We start from the raw sequence: 22,620 nt of genomic DNA on the forward strand, positions 1-22,620 counted from the left end.
CCATCTTCGTAAAAATAAGAAAGTATATTTTATATATAAGTATATGCACACATTTTATTCATTTATTGACATATTTATTGCTTACACACACACACACACACACACACACACACACACACACACACCACCTGTGCTTCTGACCAACCAACTATAGATAGGAAGTACCAACAACCTCCTCCTTGGATTCCATTAATTGCTAGAGTGGGTCACAGAACTCAGGGAAACATTTACTTACATTTACCGGTTATTAAAGGATATGATACAGGATACAGACCAACAGCCAGATGAAGAGATTTACAGGGCAAAGTCTGGGAGGGTCCCACGAACAGGAGCTTCTGTCCCCATGGAGTTGGCGTACATCACCCTCCCAATGTGTGGATGTGTTCGCCAGCTGGGAAGCTCCCAAACCCTGTACTTTGGGGATATTATGAAGCTTCCTCATGTAGGCATGGTCAATTATTAACTCCATTTCCAGCCCCTCTTCCCTCTCTGGAGGATGAGAGGTGGGACTGGAAATTCCAAGCTTCTAATCATGGCTTGGTCTTTCTGGTGCCCAGCCCCCAGCTAGGAGCACACTCAGAGTCACCTCCGTAGAGTAAAGATGCTCTTAATGCGTTCATCACTCAGAAATTTACAAGGGTTTTAGGAGCGCCGGGCCAGGGATGGCATCCAAGACAAATACCAGAACAAGAGATGCTTTGAGTGTTCTTATCACTTAGGAAATTACACGGGTTTCAAGAGCTCTGTGCCAGGAACCAGGGGCAGAGACCAGTATATTTTCTATTATCTCACAGCCTGGTGTTGATCTCAGTTTCATTTTTAGTGAAATTCTATGAGGAGGTGTTCAGATGTTCCTGGAAAGTAGGTTAAGCCTTTTGAAACCAGAGTGGTACTTTTTGACCAGCACAGTCTCAGCACCCCATGGCTGTGAGCATCGCTGCCAGAAACATTCTCAGAAAAGCAGAAGCCAACTGACTGGGGAGCTCAGGGCCCCTCGCTTGCACAGGCCCCTTTTGTGGCCCTTCGTTTTGCTTTCCTCACTCGATAATGCTTCGTGCAAGTCTCCTTCAAGCCAGTTGATGGACCCATTGTTTTAGTGTCTGTGTGGTGATGGGACCATAATTTATTAACCATCCACCTCTTATGTCATTCACCTTGTTCCCTTTTTTTTTTTTTGCCACTACAAACAATGCTGCAAATTCTTGTCCATCTTTCCTTACACACCAGTGCGTTTATTTCAGTTAGATGGCTTCCCAGGCATGAGCAGGTCAAAGGACACCCTGATCTGAAGCTTTAAGTGACTGATTTTCTGGGTGTACAGTGATACCTCATTGTTACTTTAGTTTTCATTGCTAGTGTATTTGAGCATCTTTTCCTATTTTTGTAAAGTATTTACATCTGTTCTGAGAATTGCTTGGGTATATGTTTGTACATTTTTCTTTGGGGCTGTTTTCTTTTTATTGGTCCATTTGTAAGAGCTCATAACTTTAACCTATTGTCTGTTATCCATGTGGCAAATATTTTATTTTCCCAAGTTTACATTTTCTCTTTTTCTTGTTTGCTGGTTGATTAGGTTGCTACATATTCCATTTTTTACTCTTGTAAACCTCTTGCTTGGTTTTTAGTCTTCAGAGGAATTTGAATTTATCCAAATGCAATGGAGAGTGGCATATTTTAAGCAGAGGCAATGTCATCAAGTTTGAATTTTTACAATGATGGCTTTGATCCTTAGTATGAGAATCTTATGGGGCTCTGACCTTAGCATGAGAATCTTATGGGGCAGTGGGTAGGGCAAGGGTGGAAGCAAAGAGACCAATTAAGAGGATATTTCAGTAATCCAGGAGGATGATGATAGCAGCTTGGACAGGGAAAGTAGCAGTGGAAATGGGGAAAAGAGGATGATTTGAGACAAACTGTATCTGGAAAATAAAATCCACAGGACCTGTTGTTCTGGGGATGATGGAATCAAGGATAATTTCTGACATGGTCCAACCCACCTCTCCTGTCTCATTTCCTGCCGTATTCCAGACTCGTTTCTCCTCTTTACCACATTAGACTTCTCTCAGGCCTTACCTGTTGTCTTTATCCCTTTATCCTTCCAGCCACAGGGCCTCTGCACATGCTGTTTCCTCTGCCTGGATTGTTCTTCTCTCCCCTCTCACCTGGTTAACTCTTACCATCCTTCTGATCTCAGCCCACTTTCTCAGAGAAGCCATCCCTGGCCTTTCTGAACACTGAACAGGTTGAAGTCTCCTCACATCCCATGCACCTCATCTGTGTGCATGCGTGTGTGCGCACGTGTGTGTGATTTTCCTTCACTCTACTCCCTGAGCTCCTTGGAGACAGAGACAGTGTTCATGTTACTTTGTACAGTATCTCCCACAAGCTGCACAGAGCAAGTACCCAGCAAACATTTAATGAGTGAATGAATCCCCAAGTTTCTATTTATTTACGGTTAAAAGTTGGGTAGGAAGGACTTCCCTGGTGGCACAGTGGTTGAGAATCTGCCTGACTAGGCAGGGGACACGGGTCCGGGAAGATCCCACATGCTGTAGAGCAACAAAGCCCGTGCACCACAACTACTGAGCTTGCGCTCTAGAGCCCGCGAAGCCACAACTACTGAGCCCACGTGCCGCAACTACTGAATTCTGTGCACCTAGAGCCTGTGCTCCTCGACAAGAGAAGCCACCGCAATGAGAAGCCCACACGATGCAACAAAGAGTAGCCCCCGCTCGCCACAACTAGAGAAAGCCCACGCGCAGCAACAAGGACCCAACGCAGCCAAAAATAAAAATTAATTAATTAATTAAATTTTTAAAAAAATGTTGGGTAGGAACAGTTTTAGGAGGTGGGAAGATCAATAGTCCAGACAGGACATAAGTTTGAGACAGCTGTGAGACATTCAAAAGAGTGTTGTCAGGTAGGCAGTCAGACACGGGAGCCTGGAGCTCAGAGGAGAGGTCTGCATTCAGGTGATACATTTAAGGGTAATATTATATCACCGTTCTTTAATATTGTATGAAATGACTTAAAGGGGAGGAGATAGGGAGTGAAGAGAAGAGGACTAGGGAGAGCTCCAGCTTTTAGAGATCAGGTAGAAGAGGAGACCTCCTAAAGGCCGCCGAGGAGGGGCAGCCCGAGAAATAAGAGGAAAATTAAGAAAGTGCGGATTCAGGACTTCCCTGCGGGTCCAGTGGTTAAGACTTCACTCTTCCACTGCAGGGGGCGTGGGTTCGATCCCTGGTTGGGGAACTAAGTGCCCGCATGCCACCTGGCATGGCCAAAAACCAACCGACAAACAAGAAAGTGTGATATTACGAATCCCAGAGAGCAGAATGTTTGAAGACAAGAGTAGGAAATTGGGTTGAGTGATGCTGAGTATCTAAGATGTCCCTGTAGAGGTACAAGAAAGGGTCCATATAGAGGTGCCTGGGGTCCTTGATGAGCCATTTTAGTGGAGTCATGAGAGAGAAGTGAAGACCTGAGTGGCTGGAAGCGTAAAGGGGGGAGTGGGAGGGGAAGAATGGAGGTGATGTGTATGGATGTGTGTAGGTGAAGAGAGCGGGTTGCTGGAGGGAGATGTTAAGGAAAGGTTTTCTAAAGATGTGACATTGCAGTGCACATTTGTGTCAGGATGTGAATGTGTGTGAGTGTATGGTGCCTTTGTTCCTGTGTGTGTTTGCGTGTGTATCCTTGTGCATTGACTGTGTAGTTGATTCTCAAGGAATCTGAAATGTTGGCCTTTTGGCTCAGATCTTTATTTAGCATTATAAATCAATGTTTATATATTTAGAATCCATAGGGCATAGAACTCATTGGTTCTCTGCTTTTTATGGTTGATGAGATTAAAATAAAGCCATGAAGTGACTTATATGAGGCAGTAGGCAAATTATTGGTCTTAGCAGGGCACAGAAACACACCTAAGGAATGTTGTTGGAATTCAACACATGTAGTGACCCATAATAATCTTTTAAAACTCCAACCATCATGCTACGTCATATAATTTTTAAACAGGTGATCTGCATTTCTCATTTTTCAGCTTAGAGGATTAACAGCTATGCTAAACGGTAAGGAGGAGGTCAATGAGAATTTAATTCAATAGGAATTTAAAACTTATCACAAATCCAAACAGGGGACTCATTTCCAATGGGCAAGAATTTACGATGTCATTTTCATCACAGGCCATATATGAGCGCCTTTTTTGTTGGATTGTTTCTCGCATCAATGATATTATTGAGGTCAAGAACTCTGACACCACCATCCACGGGAAGAACACGGTTATTGGTGTCTTGGATATCTACGGCTTTGAAATCTTCGACAACAACAGGTAAACCGGATAAGGTACTGAAAACCCTATTGTTTATTTTTTTTATTTGTTTGAGCCTAATTGATTGCTCTTCTTGCAGCTTTGAACAATTCTGCATCAATTACTGCAATGAGAAGCTCCAGCAGCTGTTTATTCAGCTGGTCCTGAAGCAAGAACAGGAGGAGTACCAGCGGGAAGGGATCCCCTGGAAGCACGTGAGTGGACTCGTACAGACTGTTCACGATAACATCAACTCTTCGCATCTTGGGTACCTGCTGATCTTCTTGGGTGCTTGAAACACCTAAACCTTAGCTTTCCTTTTTGGGGTATTGAAATATTACAGTTCATTTTCAGGGTTAATAGGTGGGATTTCTCTAATTTGGTCGACTGTCTGGTTGGTGCCCAGAAAAGGCTGAGTTGAAAATCAGTAAACTTATGTTCACTTCACAGCTGATACCGCATAGTTTTTTGATTCACATCTATTAGAGTTTAGCATCCTTTATAAGTTATTCAGAGCAGCAACTTATGCCTTCAATTGGCTGACCTTTGCTTCCAAATTGAGTTTCTTCCCCTTCCTTCTTTCTTTTTTTGCTCTTATTTCTCCTTTTTTCTTCTCCTACTTTGTAAGCCAAGTGGCATTTTATTGTCTTTGGTTAATGAGGTTCATATTCCCTGAGACCCATGCATGAAAACAGGTGTGTTAACTTTGATTTCCATTTACTTTCCTTTGTGTCACACAACAGTTATCACCTCTCTTCTCCTGGCTCTCTGTGAACTTTGTATTTGTCCGATAAGATACAGCCAGACAGTATGATTGATGCAGGGTGCAATACCACAGATCACAGCTAAAAACATGGCAGTTAGACCTCCTGTTCACGATAGAAATGGGACCTTGTAATTTTCTTTGAAATTTGTATTTTTAAACAATTTTGAGGACAGACATAAAAATTTCAGAAACTTCTGAGTTTCCATAAATTTCTGTGTTTATCCTTTTGCCAAATAGTATAGATAATGAAGTCCGTATTTGTATTTTGATATCCAGTGTAAGCAGTAAAAAGCTTTTTGAAATGCTGTATTTAAATTACTTTTATATTCCTTCCCATCTTCCTACTTTCCATCTCCTCTCATTCAGAAAAAGGAGATACTGGTATAATAACTAGCTTTCCTGCTTCAGATTTCTTCTTTGCCTTCCATCCATCGTGTGTTAAATGTTAGAATACCGTAACAATTTTGTTCAAGTATAGTAGTATGAATTCTACATATTTACAAATAAAGCAAAGGGTGTATTATTACTTTTTAATAGGAATACTTACAGTTTTGATTTAAAGAGTGAAGTCTCATTGCATATTTAAGATGTAATTCAATTCAGTTAAGTTTATATGCAGCTTTCTTAGAACGAATCTGTTGCATAACATAATACACAGTTATAACTGGGGCTTAGGTTTTCATAGCAAACTTAATCATAAAACTTGTTATTCAGATGTGGTTCAGAGATACTGGTCCAAAATATCCTTTAACAATCAGAATATCAAATTCCACAGGCATAGTTGATAAAGGGAAATGTCAACAATTGCAGGAGACTATTCCAAGCATCTGAAAAAGGAGCAAAAGCCCTTTAAAACAATTCTTAGTGAAATAAACCAAGAAAAATGTGACCTAGAGGTAACAGAAAGCTCACTCCAAAATAATAGTTACTGAATACAGCCCGGGTCCCCAAATTAGAATCTCCATTCTGGGCAAGTATTTCCTTTAAAAACCCCAAACTTTAGAACATAGTGATTAATTTTTAAAAAAATTTTTATTGTGGAAAATTTCAAGCACACGTAAGAGCAGAGGTCACAATATAATAAACTCCTTGTACCCATCACTCAGCTTTAATAGTTATCAGTGAATTGCCAGTCTTGTGTCATCTGTACCCCACCCACCCCCAGATTATTTTGAAGCAAATCTCAGACATCACATTATTTCATCTGTAAATATTTCAGTGTGTTTCTCTAAAAGATAAAGACTTTTATAAAAAACCATAGGCACGACACCATTATCACACCTAAAAAATTAACAGTAATTCTTTAATGTCATCAAATATGCAGCCAGTGTTCACATTTCACATTTCCTCAATTGTCTTAGAGTTTTTGGTTTTGCTTTTACAGTTTGTTTGAATTTGGATCCAAATAAGTTACTTACGTTGTGATTGGTTGATAGGCCTCTTGAACATCCACCGATTTTCTCCTCACTCCTATCTCTCTCTCTCTCTCTCTCTCTCTCTCTCTCTCTCTCTCTCTCTATTTTCCTTGCAATCTTTTGTTGAGAGAATAAGTTATTTGTTCTTTAGAGTTTCCGACTGTCTGGATTTTGCTAATGGGGTTCCCGAGGTATCACCTAATCTGTCTCTGTTCCTTATATGTCCTGTACATTGCTTATTAGATCTAGAGTCTTGACTGGTGTCAGGATCACCGTCTATTTCATGGGTGGTATGTGAACTTCCACCAAGAGATTCATAATGTCTTGTCTCCCTAATTGATTCGCCTTTACATGATTTTGGTGCCGTAGTTTACAAGTCACTTTTAGGTGCTGAGAACTTGACTCTCAGGCACAAAGCTGCTCTATTTGGAGTGAGGATGGGAGCCCCAGAGCCCTGTGCCCCTGAGCCATCCCCTCACATCTCTCTTTGTCCCCTGCATCTGCTAAGAAACCTCCTGGGAATACCAGGTTGCTGGAAGAACCTAGTTTGAAAACCACGACTGTAAGCAATGTTTGAAGCCACATTAAACTGTGAACCAGAAGCTACTGGACTCTTCAGCAAAGACTAATCACTTTTAGTTAGACAGTTGGAATTTGGGGAACTTAATTCTTTTGTTCTTGGCACAAAAGACTTAATCTTTAATTCCATAGTCACAAAGTCTACGATTTCAGCTGTTAATTAATACAGAGTTCCTGCTTTTTGAATATTTTAAGGATATTTTTTCCAAAGATAGAAATAACTTTTCTCCATAATGAGAAATGTAAGAAGTGCCCACAATAAAAGTAAATACTTAGACCAGGACTTCTCCATCTCTATACTAACATTTTAGACCCGATAACTGTTGTGAGTCTGTCCTGTGCTTTGTAGGATGTTTAGTCGTATCCCTGGCCTCTTCCCACCGGATACCAGTAGCATTCTATTAGTCATGACCACCTAAAATGTCTCCAGACATCACCAAATGCCCCTGGGGGGCAAAGTCACCCTCTATTGAGAATCACTGATTTAGGCCAGAAAAGTATAAAAAAACAAGTAAAAGCCACCCAGTTTGCAGGCTTCCAGTCCATGGAATACAGAGGAGGACATGCAAGACCAGGGATGGAGCTGAAAGCCACAGCCAGATAGCTGGCCTGAGCCCTTGGATTTTAAATAGCATTGAACAGGGATCCACGAGACACAGTAATACTCTACTGTGAGTGTGTCGATCTTACAGAAGGTAGTGGGGACAACTCTCAGTTCAGGTACCTCCTAAATGAGGCGGGACACATCAACACACAAGATTAAAATGTATAAGCTGCCCGTCTTCAAATGAGGTACTACAGCTTTCCTGAGTCAGGGCCATGTGTGCTTTCTGTGTGTGTAGTGATATGTAGGCTGCAGGCTATCAGAATAGACAGGTGTAGAAGAGGATTATTACACAAACCTTGTGTGTGCTGAGGTGGCTAAAGAGCCTGCAGTTATTTACAAGCTTATTCAGCCTTGTGGAAGCAAATGAAAAGCTTATTCTTATCCTTTACGGATTCTTATATCTCAGAATTAAATTTTTTGTATTGTACCCTGGAAACCTCTGTTAGACCCATACGTGCCTTTTAACTTTTGGAAAACTGAAGGAGATACTCTTTGGGATTTTTAGTCAGCCAGGGCCGTGTAGAAATGCAAGTTCTCGGAAACACCTTAACTCCATCGAGTTCAATATCAATGAATACTTCAAGGTTATTTGTTGGTACTTAGTGGAATCTGGGTCTTGCGATTAACAGCCAACGGATTGAGGGATTGAAGGTCTGATGAATAAGGTTAGGTGCTGGATATGAAGACAGGATTAAAACAAGAGTTAGCAAAGGGAGAAACATTATCTACTTTATAATTTTTGCCTGGAGCTGTACTCATTTAAGACAAAATGTTTTATGATAAAAAGTCCACAAATACATTTTTTAAAATAAATTTATTTATTTGTTTGCTTTTATTTTTGTCTGTGTTGGGTCTTCATTGCTGGGCATGGGCTTTCTCTTGCAGCGAGCAGGGGCTACTCTTCCTTGCGGTGCGCAGGCTTCTCATTGTCGTGGCCTCTCTTGTTGCGGAGCACGGGCTCCAGAGCACAGGCTCAGTAGTTGTGGTGCACGCGCTTAGTTGCTCCTCGACATGTGGGATCTTCCCTGGCCAGGGTTCGAACCCGTGTCCCCTGCATCGGCAGGCGGATGCTCAACCACTGCGTCACCACGGAAGCCCCACAAATACATTTTTGAAAAAACTTCTATTAGAATGTGTGCTCATTTTAGCGTTATCCCTCATTAGTGTTGTTCACCTCTTTGACACCAAAGTGACTTAAATTCCTGATACATATGGAGGCATTGCTGTTGCACCTGTTCCTGGTTTCTGTTCCCTCTGGAATTGTCACTTTGCTGTGTCCTACAGATTGATTACTTCAACAATCAGATCATCGTGGACCTCGTGGAGCAGCAGCACAGGGGCATCATTGCCATCCTGGATGACGCCTGCATGAATGTCGGCAAAGTCACCGATGAGATGTTCCTGGAAGCGCTTAACAGTAAATTGGGCAAACATGGTCATTTTTCCAGCCGAAAGGTAGTGTGTATAATGAGAACTTCCTCTCATTTTGATCATTAAGATTTCCCTCATTGTTTGACAGAATTAAATGACTTTATATGTTGGGTTGAAAGAATGTCCACTCAAGTGAGAAGGACCATAAACATCCATGAAATGATGTATTGCTGTGGGTAAATTCTGCCTTTCTGGTTTATAGGATGGCGAGATTGATAGACATCATAATGTCCAGGAGAGGGAGCTCTAGACTATTCAGTTTGCTAGAAGTAGGAAAAATGAACATGATTCTTTAGAAAGCATGATGTCATTTATAACCAATAGGTACAGAGTCCTTGTTCATGTGCTAGGATTTTGCTCCTGCATCTGATAATTCTGGCACTGAAAATAGCTTTTGTCCTTGACTTTTTACTGTAATCCTCAGTTATAAAAATGTAGTATGTGTTCTCTGCTGTAGTTCTTCCGACTATGTGACTTTCTTGAAAACAGAGAAATTCTAGCTGAAAATCCTAGTGTTACAAGGAAACTCATTCCTTAAATGAATGGTTATCCTTCTTAAGTCCCTATTTTTCACATTCTAAAAATGTTATAAGCAGATCGTATCTCCATGATAGTTGGTGCAGTCATGGTTATCCGACATTTGTGCTGTGCCTTGCATATAGTATGTTTGCCATAATATTTGGCATAGAAGAGACACGCCATCATCCCTAGGTGTTCCCTACAAATGCAGGCTTGTCTAGCAACCATAAGCTGAGGGGAAAACGCCCCATTCTTCACTTCCAGAAGGAAAGGGGCCAACATTTCTGCTCCTCCATAATTCCATATAAATCTATGACCCACTGCCACTTTTTAGCATGAATAAATCTGTATTCTGACTTTGTCCCTTCTGAAATTATGTAATCAGAACAGTAAGATTCCCCAACTAACTGGAGAAAGCACAGATCATCAAGAAATAGATTACTGGCTGATATTTATTTTAGACTAGTTTATTTCTAAAATATTCTCCTTGGTCTGTTACTGAGGACTAACTTGTAGCATGCTGTAAGTCAGCTTTCAGATGCTGCAGTCTGATCTTTGACATTAGGGGTCTAGCTAGGGTTATTCCTTCAGTCATGTCCTATTTATAACACAGATACTTAAGTGCGTCTCATTTTCCAGGTACAATCCTGGGTGCTGGCGACAGAGCAGTGAGCCAAGTTAGAAGCCATGTAAATAATTTAGAGTGGTGCTTTTAAAGACAGCATGATTACAGGGCAAATGTCCTGTCTCTGAGGGGTTGGGTATAAATGTCCTTTATAATCACAATTCAGGTTTTGGAGACTCGCCTGGCATTGGCAGACAATCTGTGTTTGTCAAATTCAGTTGAATTGGTCACAATCATACCAAATAGATCTTATGAAATATTGAATTCCAAACTAAAACAGGCAAGGCTCCACTTTGTTTAAATAAATAACTATGATTCTCATGTGAGAAATCATTTTGTTATGTTTCACCTTGGCCATTTATACACTCGAATTTATCAACCACGTATTTTGAAATATAATTTCATATTTACAGTAGAAACTGTACGTACGGTACTTTTAAGCAGCTGCTACTGACTTGATAGGAAATGCTAAATAGTAATTTATCTGTGGAGGTGGAATTTTTTATTCTTTCCTTTCTTTTCTTTTTTTTTTAATGTGGGAGCCCAGGTTTTCCCAACTCTCAGACCACGTGGCTCCTTTCTCCCTCAGCATCCTCCCCCAGACAAATCCTGAGATGGAAATTTTTTGTGTGTTCTTTTCTGGGATTTTTGCCTAATGAAGGAAAGAAATGAAATAACCAAGCTGGCAGTATATTTTCATCACTATGAGTCTTTCTGTTAAATAAATGCTATTATTCTATATGTTAAAGCAGGTATTATCATTGCTATTTGTTATTAATGATTAGCTAGAATTATTGGCAGGCTAAATAAGGAGTTTCTGGCTTGTGCTTATTTAGGGGCTAAATTGTTTCTCATGCCTTAAAGTTATCATGGGGAGGCAGGCAGATGATCCAATAAACCATAAAATAACTGTGTAAAATATTATTAACATATAAAGTTGAATGATAAATACATAACTTGTATTATTTTTTATAAAGTAAAGAAAAATCTAAAAACTTCTGTGTTTAGATCAGTTAAGACTTTGCAGGATCCAAATGTAAGAATATTCAATTATAATAGTATAGATATCTCTTGGGTCCTTTTCCTTTGGGCATTTTATAAGTAAAAGGGTTTTGTAAAAGTGGTTAATAAGAGAGAGAGAAGGAAAGAGGAATTAAATGAGACCCTCTGAATGTTAGACACTTTGGTCTCCATAGTTCATTTAACCTCCAGACCAACTCTCTGAAATAAGTGATTACTAAAGGAAACAGAGCAAGTAGGTGGTAGAGCCAAGATTGGAACCTCAGAAGTCTGACACTAACTTCCTATAATTATTCATTTGTTGAATTAATATACTAATTATTCCTTTAATAATCTAGACATCCACATAGAACCCACCAACCTGGTTAGGGTTGTTTGTTGTCTGACACTACACGTCAAGTGGTGTTTGTATGTAACTGCACTCAATGCTTATGGATTCTTAGACGTCTGCTTTTGAATCTCTAGGATATCAAGTGATCCTTCACAGGGCGGTCAAAGAATCTAGGTGCTACTGTAATAAGGAAATTGCAGAAAGTTATAGAGACCCAGGGCTGTATAAAAACTGCCTTCCCATAAAGTCTCTCTTCAGTGAGAAACAGCTGCAGAAGGTTGATCTATGAAGCGATAGACCTGGAGTCCCGGCTTAGCAGAAGACAGGTGAGCCAGGTTGTTGTGTACATAGGAGAGTACAGACATTGCATTCAGTCCCAAGAATCCTTCCCAGAGCTACCGCTTACCAGCTGGACCTTGGGCCAGTTACCTAATCTCTTTGAACCTTAGTTTCCATGTATGTAAAATACTTAGTTTAGATGTCAGTTGTGAGTATGGAATGAGATGTCCATGCCTAGGAGATAGCAAACCCTCAATATGGTCTTCCTTAAATGGGACATGGAGGAGAAAGAGACTCTATCAGTCGAGGTAGGCTGGGCTGTGTTAAGGTAGCAGCCAAGACTTAAGTGTCATAGACAATAGAAGTCTGGTTCCCTCCCAGGGCTCTTCCAGCCCCTGAGGACTATCCTTCTCTTCATGCAACTAGTGGGAGGTGAAAAGAAAGTACAGAGGAGAATCACCCACTTCTTACCTGCTTTGGCCTTGAACAGCCTCAGCTCACTTGCACTCACCTTCCATCATCCAGAACTTGGTCACTCGGCCAAGAAATGAAGTCTGACTATGTGGACTTCTGGTGAAAGTTCTCAGTCTTTACCACATTCGCCGAATTAAATCAAGCCCCACTCAGTGTGATTTCCTTCATAATGATATCGTGATTTGTGACATGATTATCCTCTCCTGTTAAGTTGGAATACATTTTTAGGAAAGAGAGAATGTCTGTTTTCAATATCACCCCCTTCTTGATTTCTTAGCTCTGCGCCTCGGACAAAATCCTGGAGTTTGATCGAGATTTTCGAATTCGACATTATGCAGGTGACGTGGTGTGAGTATCTTACTTTGGTACCCGATGTGATGATTTGCATGCAGCCTCACTTCAGAAAATATAGTCAAGGAAAATGGAAATTGTTTTTGTATTCATTTGCATTTTCCAGCCATTTCATATGCCAGTATATTTTAATTTCTTCACTTAAAACATTGGCATGGCTTCATTCATCCCTTGCTTTTCAAACATTTGTTGAAGACACACCACGTGACCATACACAGTTCCTGGCATTGTTGGCACTCAGTCAGAATCAGCTGATGGTTAAATAAACCATGGAAGTGTGTTAAGAACTGGGATAGAAAGGTGGGTAATATGGGCCGTGCCCTGAAGAAGCTAGCAGTTTAGTGGAGGGTACAGGCAGAATACATGATAAGTCGTTATAATGGAGAACAGAAAGGGTTAAATTGGAGACACGCAAGGCATTATGGGAACACTGAGGAGGAGTAATTAACCCAGAGTGGGGAGTGTGGCCAAGCCTTGTAGGAAGTGATGTCCCAGCTGAGTCCTAGAAGTAAAAGAGGCTTAGTCAGAAGACAGAATTAGGAAGAGAAGAGTAAGAGAGGGCATTCCCAGCAGAAGAGATAGCAGGTCTGCAGGCCCAGAGGTGAAAGTCACCATTGTACATAAAGAACTACTAGTGGTTGGGTAACTGTATATGAGCAAAAGCCGGTTTACCATATGAATTTTCAAGTGTTATTTGAAAAAGTGAAATTCTCACAAGCTACATTTTCTGGTTATAATACAATAAAAGTAGAAATTGGGGAAGAAAATGAAACTAAAAAAATATAACCACCTTAGTATTTTCATTTCCTAGGGCTGCTGTAACAAATGACCACTAATTGGTGACGTAAAACAGTAGAAATTTATTCTTTCACAGAATAAATAATTCTTTCACAGAATAAATAAATTTCACACAGTAGAAATTTATTCTTTCTAACTTCTGGAGGCCAGAAGTTAGAAATCTAGGAGTCGGCAGGGCCACACTCTGGAGGCTTTAGAGGATTGTTCCTTGCTTTCTCCAGCGTCTGGTGGCTGCCAGCATTCCTTGGTTTGCGGCTGCATCACTCCACTCTCTGCCTCTGTGGTCACACTGCCTCCTCCTCTTCAGGGTGTCTGTGTTAAATCTGCCTCTGTCTTAAGACTACACTTGTGATGGCATTTAAGGCCCACCTGAATAACACGGGATGAATTTCTCCTCCCAAGGTCCTTAACGTAATCACATCTTTTACCAAATAAGGTGACATTCGCAGGTTCCAGGGAATTTGACATGGTTGTCTTTCAAAGGTGGCATTCTCCAGTCTGCTGCACTTACTGTGTTTTGCCCACCCAACACTGCTTTACTATCTTGTTTTTGTTTGAAGTCTCCTCTTTTCCTTTCTGCTTAGTTTTTACATTAGGAATTCTATTCATGTAACCCATTACAGGAAGAAATTAACGACAGAAAGCAAATGATCATCTCTATAAATGCCAAAAAGACATGTGAGGAAATTTTAATAGCTGTTCCTGATTTAAATTAAAACTCTAGAATCATAAAATAATATGGCTCAAAATTATCATCCCCCCCCCCCCTTGGGATGGCACCATTATCCACTTTTTCTGGTGCTATTTCCAGGTTCCAGAATACTGAAGAGGGAAGATCCAGTACCACGCAGATATCTGCCTCTGAAAATCCAGGCCTCACTTATAGGGTACGTTTTATACAGCCCAGATTGGCATAACTGCAGAGCTGGACAGAGGCCTTAGAGAACATGCAGGGCATGAAGCAATTTATGCAGAGTGTGTAAAATTCTTACCCAAGGTCACACAGCAAGTTTATGGAATAGCTGAGACAATAACTAGGCTTTCAGACTCGCAGTCCAGAAAGCTAGCCAGCCCCACAGAGGCATATTTGATGCCTCAGACTTCCCCTTCTCTCGTTAAACTCTTCAACCCTTTTTCAGATTTTTGCTGGGTATCTTCTGTGTGCACAATACTTTATAGAGTATGGTCCCTGCCCACAAAGAGCTTTCCACGTAAGATGCATACATACATATGTGGTTGTGTGCACGTATTTATTAACACACCCTCCTATATATATATATATATATATATATATATATATATATATGTATACACATACACACATTTATATACACACACTGATACAACAAAAGATGGTTCAAAGTAATTGCCATATGAGTAATAACGTGTTGTCAGAATTCAGAATAAGCAAGTGATAGAATACTTCTAACTGTGTGTGATAAACCCAGGAAGGCAGATGCTGGTCCTTGGGTGCCAGGAATTATTTTTATAGGAAAAAGGGGGAAGGAGGCTAAAAATATTTAGGAAGCAGTAAGTAGGCCCATTTGACTGGAGTGTATCCTTTGGTGGCATAGAGAACTAGAAACGCCTTACACATACACATTTATATACACACACTGATACAACAAAAGATGGTTCAAAGTAATTGCCATATGAGTAATAACGTGTTGTCAGAATTCAGAATAAGCAAGTGATAGAATACTTCTAACTGTGTGTGATAAACCCAGGAAGGCAGATGCTGGTCCTTGGGTGCCAGGAATTATTTTTATAGGAAAAAGGGGGAAGGAGGCTAAAAATATTTAGGAAGCAGTAAGTAGGCCCATTTGACTGGAGTGTATCCTTTGGTGGCATAGAGAACTAGAAACGCCTGGAAAAGTAGCTTGAGATCAAATCACAATGAGCCTTAAAGGCCGAAATAAGGAGTTCGAAGTTTGAGTTGTGTGGGTCCAGTGACAGATGAAGAGTCAGGTGACTTCAGGGGCTCAGTCAGAAGAGACTTGAAGGTGTTAGGAAGAAGCCCGAGGTTGGAGGACGCAAGGAACTAATTTTGGACCTGACGGCCTTAAAGTATGCCCATGGGCAGCACAGCCTGAAGGAACGTTCTTGCAGAATTAGACATGTAAGGCTGGAACATTGGTGCGGGGTCAGGGTTCGATGCGATGGACAAGGAAGACGGTACAGTCAGGCAAGAAAGGAGAGCTGTAAGCGGCGGCTGCCTCTGTAGGGTTGCTACTTACCCAGCCTCCTCTCAACCTGTTGTAATCATGCAGAACCCTCCCTTCCTGTTATCCCCCCTCATCCCCCAGTTTTCTCCCTCTAGAGCCATGCCAGTCACCGCAGCAGAGCAACCCCCATTCCTACCTTTGTCACCAGCTGCAATCTTAGCTGGACCTTCAAGACGTTGCTCGCGTCCCTTCCTCCAAACCATGGACACTGACCTGTTCATTTTCCTCTTGAGCACTCCTCGCATGTGCCTGCTCCCGCCCTTTCATTTAATCTGTTTCCCTGTGTGATCTGCCTTCCTCTTTCTCTTCTGCTTATCCAAATCTTACCATCCTTTGCAGTTCTTCTTGGATTCTTTTCTCCCACCCTGAACACAGTGACCAAGCCTTAGGCAAGTCATTTGACCTCCCTACGGATGAGACTGTTAGATCCTGTACGTTGCCGTTTTGCTTTTATCTTAGGAATGCTGGATGATAAATACAGCTATCTTTTTAAAAGTCATCGTCTTGAGGTAAGCAACAAACCAGTAGAGAATGATGATCTTAATTATAATGATGACACTGATGTTTGCTCTTCTTTTGAGGAATAGAAACAGCACCCCCTCTGTACGGGAGGTGAATTTGTTATTCTTTAACCCAGAGCTGGGTGGACAGTATTAGCTTTATAGATGATTGGTTGCATAATTTAACTGTGGAAAGGCTTGTAGACTTCTAGAAAAGCTTAAAAGTGGCTCTCGCTTGGTGAATAATGTGTTTTCTTTTTTTTTTTTTTTCTCAACTAGCTATTGTGTCATTGGTTTTATTGACAAAAACAAAGACACTTTATTTCAGGATTTCAAGCGCCTCATGTATAACAGGTAGGATTGAAATTTTATTATTTGTCTTTATGTTAAGCTCTTTGACATGTATATTACATAATATGTATGCACATGATTATTTTATGTGACAATTTTAAGAGTTTCTGGTAATTTTTCTAGTTCTGCTTGATCATACTTAATGAGTGAAATAATATATTACTTTATGATGATAAAATCTGTAAACTTAGGGCAGGAACCCTGTTATTAATATGATGTTCCTTGATTTCCCTTGGGTTGCCTCAGTTTCTCTGTTCATTGCCGCCATCCTCTGACACCCCCGCCAGTGTACTCAGCAGTCCCCCGGCCAGGCCAGTGGCCATGGGAGAGTGTCAAATAACCTCTGGCCCAGCCGAAAGCTTTACATACTCAGATTCCCACTGTAGTGTCTTTGTAGTGTCTCCAGCTAAGGGACCACCCTAATATCAGAGTGGCTGTGGTGTCAGTGGTGATAGATCCTGAGTGGTCAGAATCTTCTCACAATCCAAGAAAATGTGAAAAATCTGTGGAGCAGTAAAACCAGGCAGAGGATAGCAAGTTCACGCCCAGTACGGATACCTTGGAAAGAAGGCCTACGAAGAAAGGGGAGCTTCCTAGCCAGCTGCTTCTTTTGGATTAAAGTGTTGTCGCTCATGTATTAAGTCTACTCAGCCTGTTGGTCAGTAGGTCAGCCAAGGTATATGGAGCACCTCTGAGCTACACGTTCTTCTGTGCTCTTGGGGTACAAAGCCCCTGCCCTCCTGAGGTCTTTTATTCTAGTGGAGATGACAGTTAATAAACAATAAAACAGTGAACTTTCAGGTGGTAACAAGTGCTGTGAAGAAAAGTAAAATAGGTGAGAGATTGAAGGGTACAGACCAAGAAGGGCCGGGGAGGCATTACAGGTAGGGTGGTCGGAAAAGGCTTCTTAAAAGCGGGGTCATTTGAGCTGAGACCTGAGTGAAGTGAGAGCGTGAACCATGAACATGGCGGGGAAGAGAGGGAGAGCATTCAGGCAGAGAGGAGGGCTAGTCCACCAAGGCATTAAGGTGGGAACGAGCTTGGGTGTGTTGAGGACGGCAGGAAGGCCAGTGTGGCTGAAATCAGTGAGGGGAGGGGAGAGCGATTGGGAGTGACTGCAGAGAGGTCCACAGGGCCCAGCTCATGAAGAGTCCATGAGCCAAGCATGATGGGAAGCCATTGGAATGGATGATGTGATGTGATCTCTATTTTAAAGAAATCATTGGAGCCGCTGTGTAAAACCCAGACTGTAAAGGGCAAGAGTAGACATGCAGAGACCAAGTAGGAGGCTTGTTTAGTGATACAGGCTGAGGCATGGATGGGGTTACAGAGCTGATGAAAAGTGGTCTGAGTGGGTGATGCTTTGAAAGTAGAGCCAGCAAGATTTGCTGATGGATAGGATGTGTGATGTGAGAAAAACAGAAATCAAAGACGATGCCTGAGCAATGGGGAAGGGATGCTTGATTGTGGGAAAGACAAGAGGAGACGCTCATTTTGGGGGGAGATCAAGAGTTTCATTTTGGATATGTTTTGTCGGAGGTGTGTTTTGGGCATCCAGTTGAAAATGCCAAATAGGCGATTGTTTGTGTGCATTTAGAGCTCAGAGTAAAGGCGGGACTAGAGATGTAAATTCATGGTCACCAGTCTATTGACAGTATTTAAAGCCATAGTCCTGGGTGAGTTTGTCTAGGGTGAGCAGAGAGAAAAAATAAAAGAGAGAAGAGGTTGGTTGAAAGATGAATCCCTGAGATACTCTACCATTTCGAGTCAAGCAAGGAAAGAGGAACTAGCAAAGGAAACTGAGAGCATGCCTGTGAGTTAGGAAGAAAGCCAGGAATCTGGTGTCAGGGAGGCCAGGTCAAGTAAAAAAAAAAGATAAACTGTGTCAAACACTGTCAAGAGCAGAGTCCTATGAGGACCAAGATTCACCATTGGATTTGCAAACATGAAGGTCATTGGGACCCTGACAACACTGGCTTCAGTAGAGTCGTGACGACAGATGTCTGACGGAAGCGGGCTCGAGAGAATGCAGAAAATGAGAATGTGGAGAAAGTGTTTCAACAGTTCTTTCAAGAGGTTTTGGTATAAAATGGTTCATCTGTATGGATGAAGCCTCCAAGAGCAGAGATGGAACCATCACCACTAGAAAGTCACAGAGATGTGGGAATGTGAGAGGGGACCCATGTAAGAGCTGGTTTGGGGGGAAGAGAGTTTCAGAAAGAAGTTTCAATGCTCGGTTTATCAGGTAAGATGCACCCGTTTTGAGAGAGAAATCAAAGAGTCTGGCATTGCTCTGTGTGTAGAACATGTCAAAAAGTCAAATCAGAAAAACGGCCTCAGTCGGCCAGTGACAAAGTCAGGTTTTGGTTGCCCGGGGAAGGCAGCCAGGCTGTGTACCAGGAGGCTGCACAGGGTGGCATTGGTTACCTTCTTGAATTATCACAGCCCAGAGGTTCAGCTCACAGAGGACAGCTGCACCTTCTAGTGGTGGATTCACGTAACCCTCAGCTCACAGGACCAATGCAGAAACAGACCAGCGAGCAGATTTATTTCCAGCAGACAATCTAACGGTCTCATGGTATGGAACACGTGCATGGGGATAACAGGCTCTTCTTCCCTATTGGAAAACCTGCCTGAGGAGTCAAATAGAACTCTGTTAATTGACCGTGAAAAATATCACCTATAGAATGCTTAATTGCTTGGTAAGCCTGGAATCAGAACAAAGGAACTTAGATAAATCCAACAATTAAGGGCATCAGTCTAAGATGAATCCATTTCACAACAGGGATGGTCTTGCCAAAGGTATAAAAACATTAAAAGTCTGTTCATGGGCTTCCCTGTTGGCGCAGTGGTTGAGAGTCCGCCTGCCGATGCAGGGGACACGGGTTCGTGCCCCGGTCCGGGAGGATCCCACATGCCGCGGAGCGGCTGGGCCCGTGAGCCATGGCCGCTGAGCCTGCACGTCCGGAGCCTGTGCTCCGCAACGGGAGAGGCCACAACAGTAAGACGCCCGCGGACCGAAAAAAAAAAAAAAAGTCTGTTCATTGCAACTTGTTGTATATATCTCCGTAGTAGGAAAGGCCTTGCCAGGGGGATGGAAAGTCTTGAAATTATTTTGGTTAAAACCATCCTCCTAGATGGTGTTTAGATGGGCTACCTTTGCCTTTTCGATGCTTCCATGGCCAAATGACCTTTCCAAATTCAATCCTTTCTTTCTTTATATCTGTTTAAAGAGTAATCCCTGGGCCTCTAGTTCTGTAGAGTATCCATGCATGTGTGCAGGCACATGCACGTGTGTGTATATATAAAGGGAAGGAGGCAAGGAGCAAGCAGGTGGCATGCGAGGTGCACAGATCGCTCTTTACCACTCTCTCGTTAGCCAGCTAAGTTCCGCCTTATCTGTTATACGTACTGGGTTTCTGGATAAATAAGCTTCCCTTTTAAGGGAAAGTTTCTTTTAAATAAGTTTGAAAAGTATGTTGACTTACTGGCCTGAAAGTTCTTTTTCTTTAAAACAATTGTATGTGTCTGTTTTGATTCATTATGCTTCAGTTCTACTGTTTAATAATGTAATAATAATAAACATCTTATTTCCTTCATTCTCAACATTCCCCCCTCCCTTCGTTTACAAGGTAGTGTCTGAAACAAGACCAAAAGGGAGTAAGGTGCAACTGAGGGTAGAAACTGCATAGACAATGCCAGTGATTTTCTGTCTTTGATGTGCATCAGGATTTTTCAAAGTGCACACGCTTTAGTTTCTGGAAATTCTATTCCAGAGGTGTTAGGAAGGCATCCAGGCATTGTGGGCACTAAAGGTTGAGAACCGTTGCCTCAAGTTCTCTCTCTGCTATAGATTGAAATGGAAAAGTTAAGGAAAAGCAATACACATTTATGTGGTCTTTTTTTTTTTTTTCTTTGTGCGGTACGCGGGCCTCTCCCGTTGCGGAGCACGGGCTCCGGACGCGCAGGCTCAGAGGCCATGGCTCACGGGGCCAGCCGCTCCGCGGCATGTGGGATCCTCCTGGACCGGGGCACGAACCCGCGTCCCCTGCATCGGCAGGCGGACTCTCAACTACTGCGCCACCAGGGAAGCCCTATGTGGTCATTTTTATTGATACGTATATCATTGGAAAATTATGGAATAGGAGTAGAAGGTAATAAAACTGGGTCCATGAACCACAGATCATGCATTATTTTATAGCCACTTTTGATGGTAGTTGTCACAGCTTGCTGGCAATGGCGAGGGTTAGGACTCTTTTTCTTTCTCTGCCTTCATTCACAGACCCAGTCCGTCTTCACCTCACCGTGTATCTTCTTCACTCTTGTCATCCATTCTGGCAGTTTGCTGCTATTATTTAGAGACTTTTTGTACAGAAATTCACTAGGTGTTTGGGGAACCAACTCAATTTTCTCAATTTCATATCAGGAAAAGAAAAGTGGGCAAAATGATGGCAGCAGTAAACACAGTTAGGAAAAAAAAAAAATCCATGTTAGGTCTTTTCTATTCTCAATCCCCAGTTAAAAAAAAAAAAAATTCTGACGAGAGAAAAGTTTCCAAGATGCAAGCAGCATTTCGAGTTCCAATTACTTTAAAATCAGAAGCACCCAATGTTTTGTTCGTTTCAGGTGTACAGAAAAGTGAATCAGTTACACATGTACATATATCCACTCTTTTTTAGATTCTTTTCCCATATAGGTCATTACAGAGTATTGAGTAGAGTTCCCTGTGCTATACAGTAGCTCCTTATTAGTTATCTATTTTATGTATAGTAGTGTGTATATGTCAGTCCCAACACAACATTGTAAATCAACTCTACTCCAATAAAAATTTTTAAAAAATCAAAAGCACCCAAAATGAAACAGGAAGAAAATCAGGGCCGAGACCACCATACATGTTTATAAAAATGCCTCCACTGAGCCAAATAAAGAATACAGTATATCATTTTTAGCCTGAAAACTGGCCTGAAGTACACTTTAAGAATTGGATTACAGCCATCTTAGGGTCACTTCAATAAAATATCGTAACCGCCGGTGCTACCTATAAATGTGTTCATAATTCAGCTGCAGTAAAGGGATTTACTAGATGACAGTGTAAAAGTGGTTATTTTCTATTCCTATCTGTATTTTTTGAAAGACCTGGCTTTTTGTGACCTATACTGTATGAATATTTGTTTCAATTAAAAGATGCTTTCTCTTTCATGACTTCTGCCTATGACACTGAGGATTGTTTTCCTGCTAGTGGTTTGTTCTCATTCTTATAACGACCACCAAAACCATTTTATTTTAGGTATATGGTATCAGAGCTATGAAACCATTTGAGGATCCTGCATAATAATAACATCGAGGTCACTTTAAAGAGGTTTAAAGAATTTTTCGAATGTGGTCTCGTTTGGACACATCTTCTCACTCTGTGGTGCAGTATCTGTCATTTATACTCTCAGCCTAATTTTCTGGGTGGAATCATTTTTCCAGTCAGGGCTTGTGAGTTCTGTCTGCAATGCAGTTGTGGCTCCCAGGATACAGTTCAACAGGATTGCTTAGCAATTCATATCCAGCTTATATGAATGTAGCATTCAAACCACTCTTTCTGTGCTTCTCAGTTCAAATCCTGTGCTGAAGAATATGTGGCCCGAAGGCAAACTGAGCATTACAGAGGTGACCAAGAGACCTCTGACTGCCGCCACCTTATTTAAGAATTCTATGATTGCTTTAGTAGACAACCTTGCATCAAAGGTAATTACTGTCTTTTTTACATATCCATTTCATTTCATAGATTCCCTCTTGATATATGTTATAGAGAATGTATGTGTGCTTTGCTCTGTAGGTGATTATAGTAAATCAAATGGAAGAACATATTGAGAGTGAGTGTTACAATAGAATTCTTAATCCTGTTTTGTTTGTTTGTTTTTTAACATGGCTTGGTAAAACAGTTGTTTGTGTCCCAGATGAAATGCTCTTCTTAAATTTGGGCCTTTCATCCTACTGTAGTCATTAATGGGAAAGTCTTAGTAAGATCTTTTAAAAAAAAAAAAAAAAAAAAAAA

At 41.5% G+C, this 22,620-nt stretch overlaps 1 protein-coding gene across 1 annotated transcript in view; it reads left to right on the forward strand.

Moving 5' to 3' along the window:
* MYO1D (myosin ID) overlaps positions 1-22,620 on the forward strand; it is a 249,529-nt gene that overhangs the window by 115,697 nt on the left and 111,212 nt on the right. Inside the window, exons 9-14 of the mRNA XM_007452365.1 lie at positions 4,182-4,327; positions 4,407-4,521; positions 8,958-9,128; positions 12,630-12,700; positions 16,506-16,580; positions 22,178-22,310. Of these exons, the coding sequence (XP_007452427.1) occupies positions 4,182-4,327; positions 4,407-4,521; positions 8,958-9,128; positions 12,630-12,700; positions 16,506-16,580; positions 22,178-22,310 (711 nt within the window). The remainder of the gene's footprint in view (positions 1-4,181; positions 4,328-4,406; positions 4,522-8,957; positions 9,129-12,629; positions 12,701-16,505; positions 16,581-22,177; positions 22,311-22,620) is intronic.

Source organism: Lipotes vexillifer, unplaced genomic scaffold (assembly GCF_000442215.2).
Source record: "Lipotes vexillifer unplaced genomic scaffold, Lipotes_vexillifer_v1.1 scaffold216, whole genome shotgun sequence".
NCBI lineage: Eukaryota > Metazoa > Chordata > Mammalia > Artiodactyla > Lipotidae > Lipotes > Lipotes vexillifer.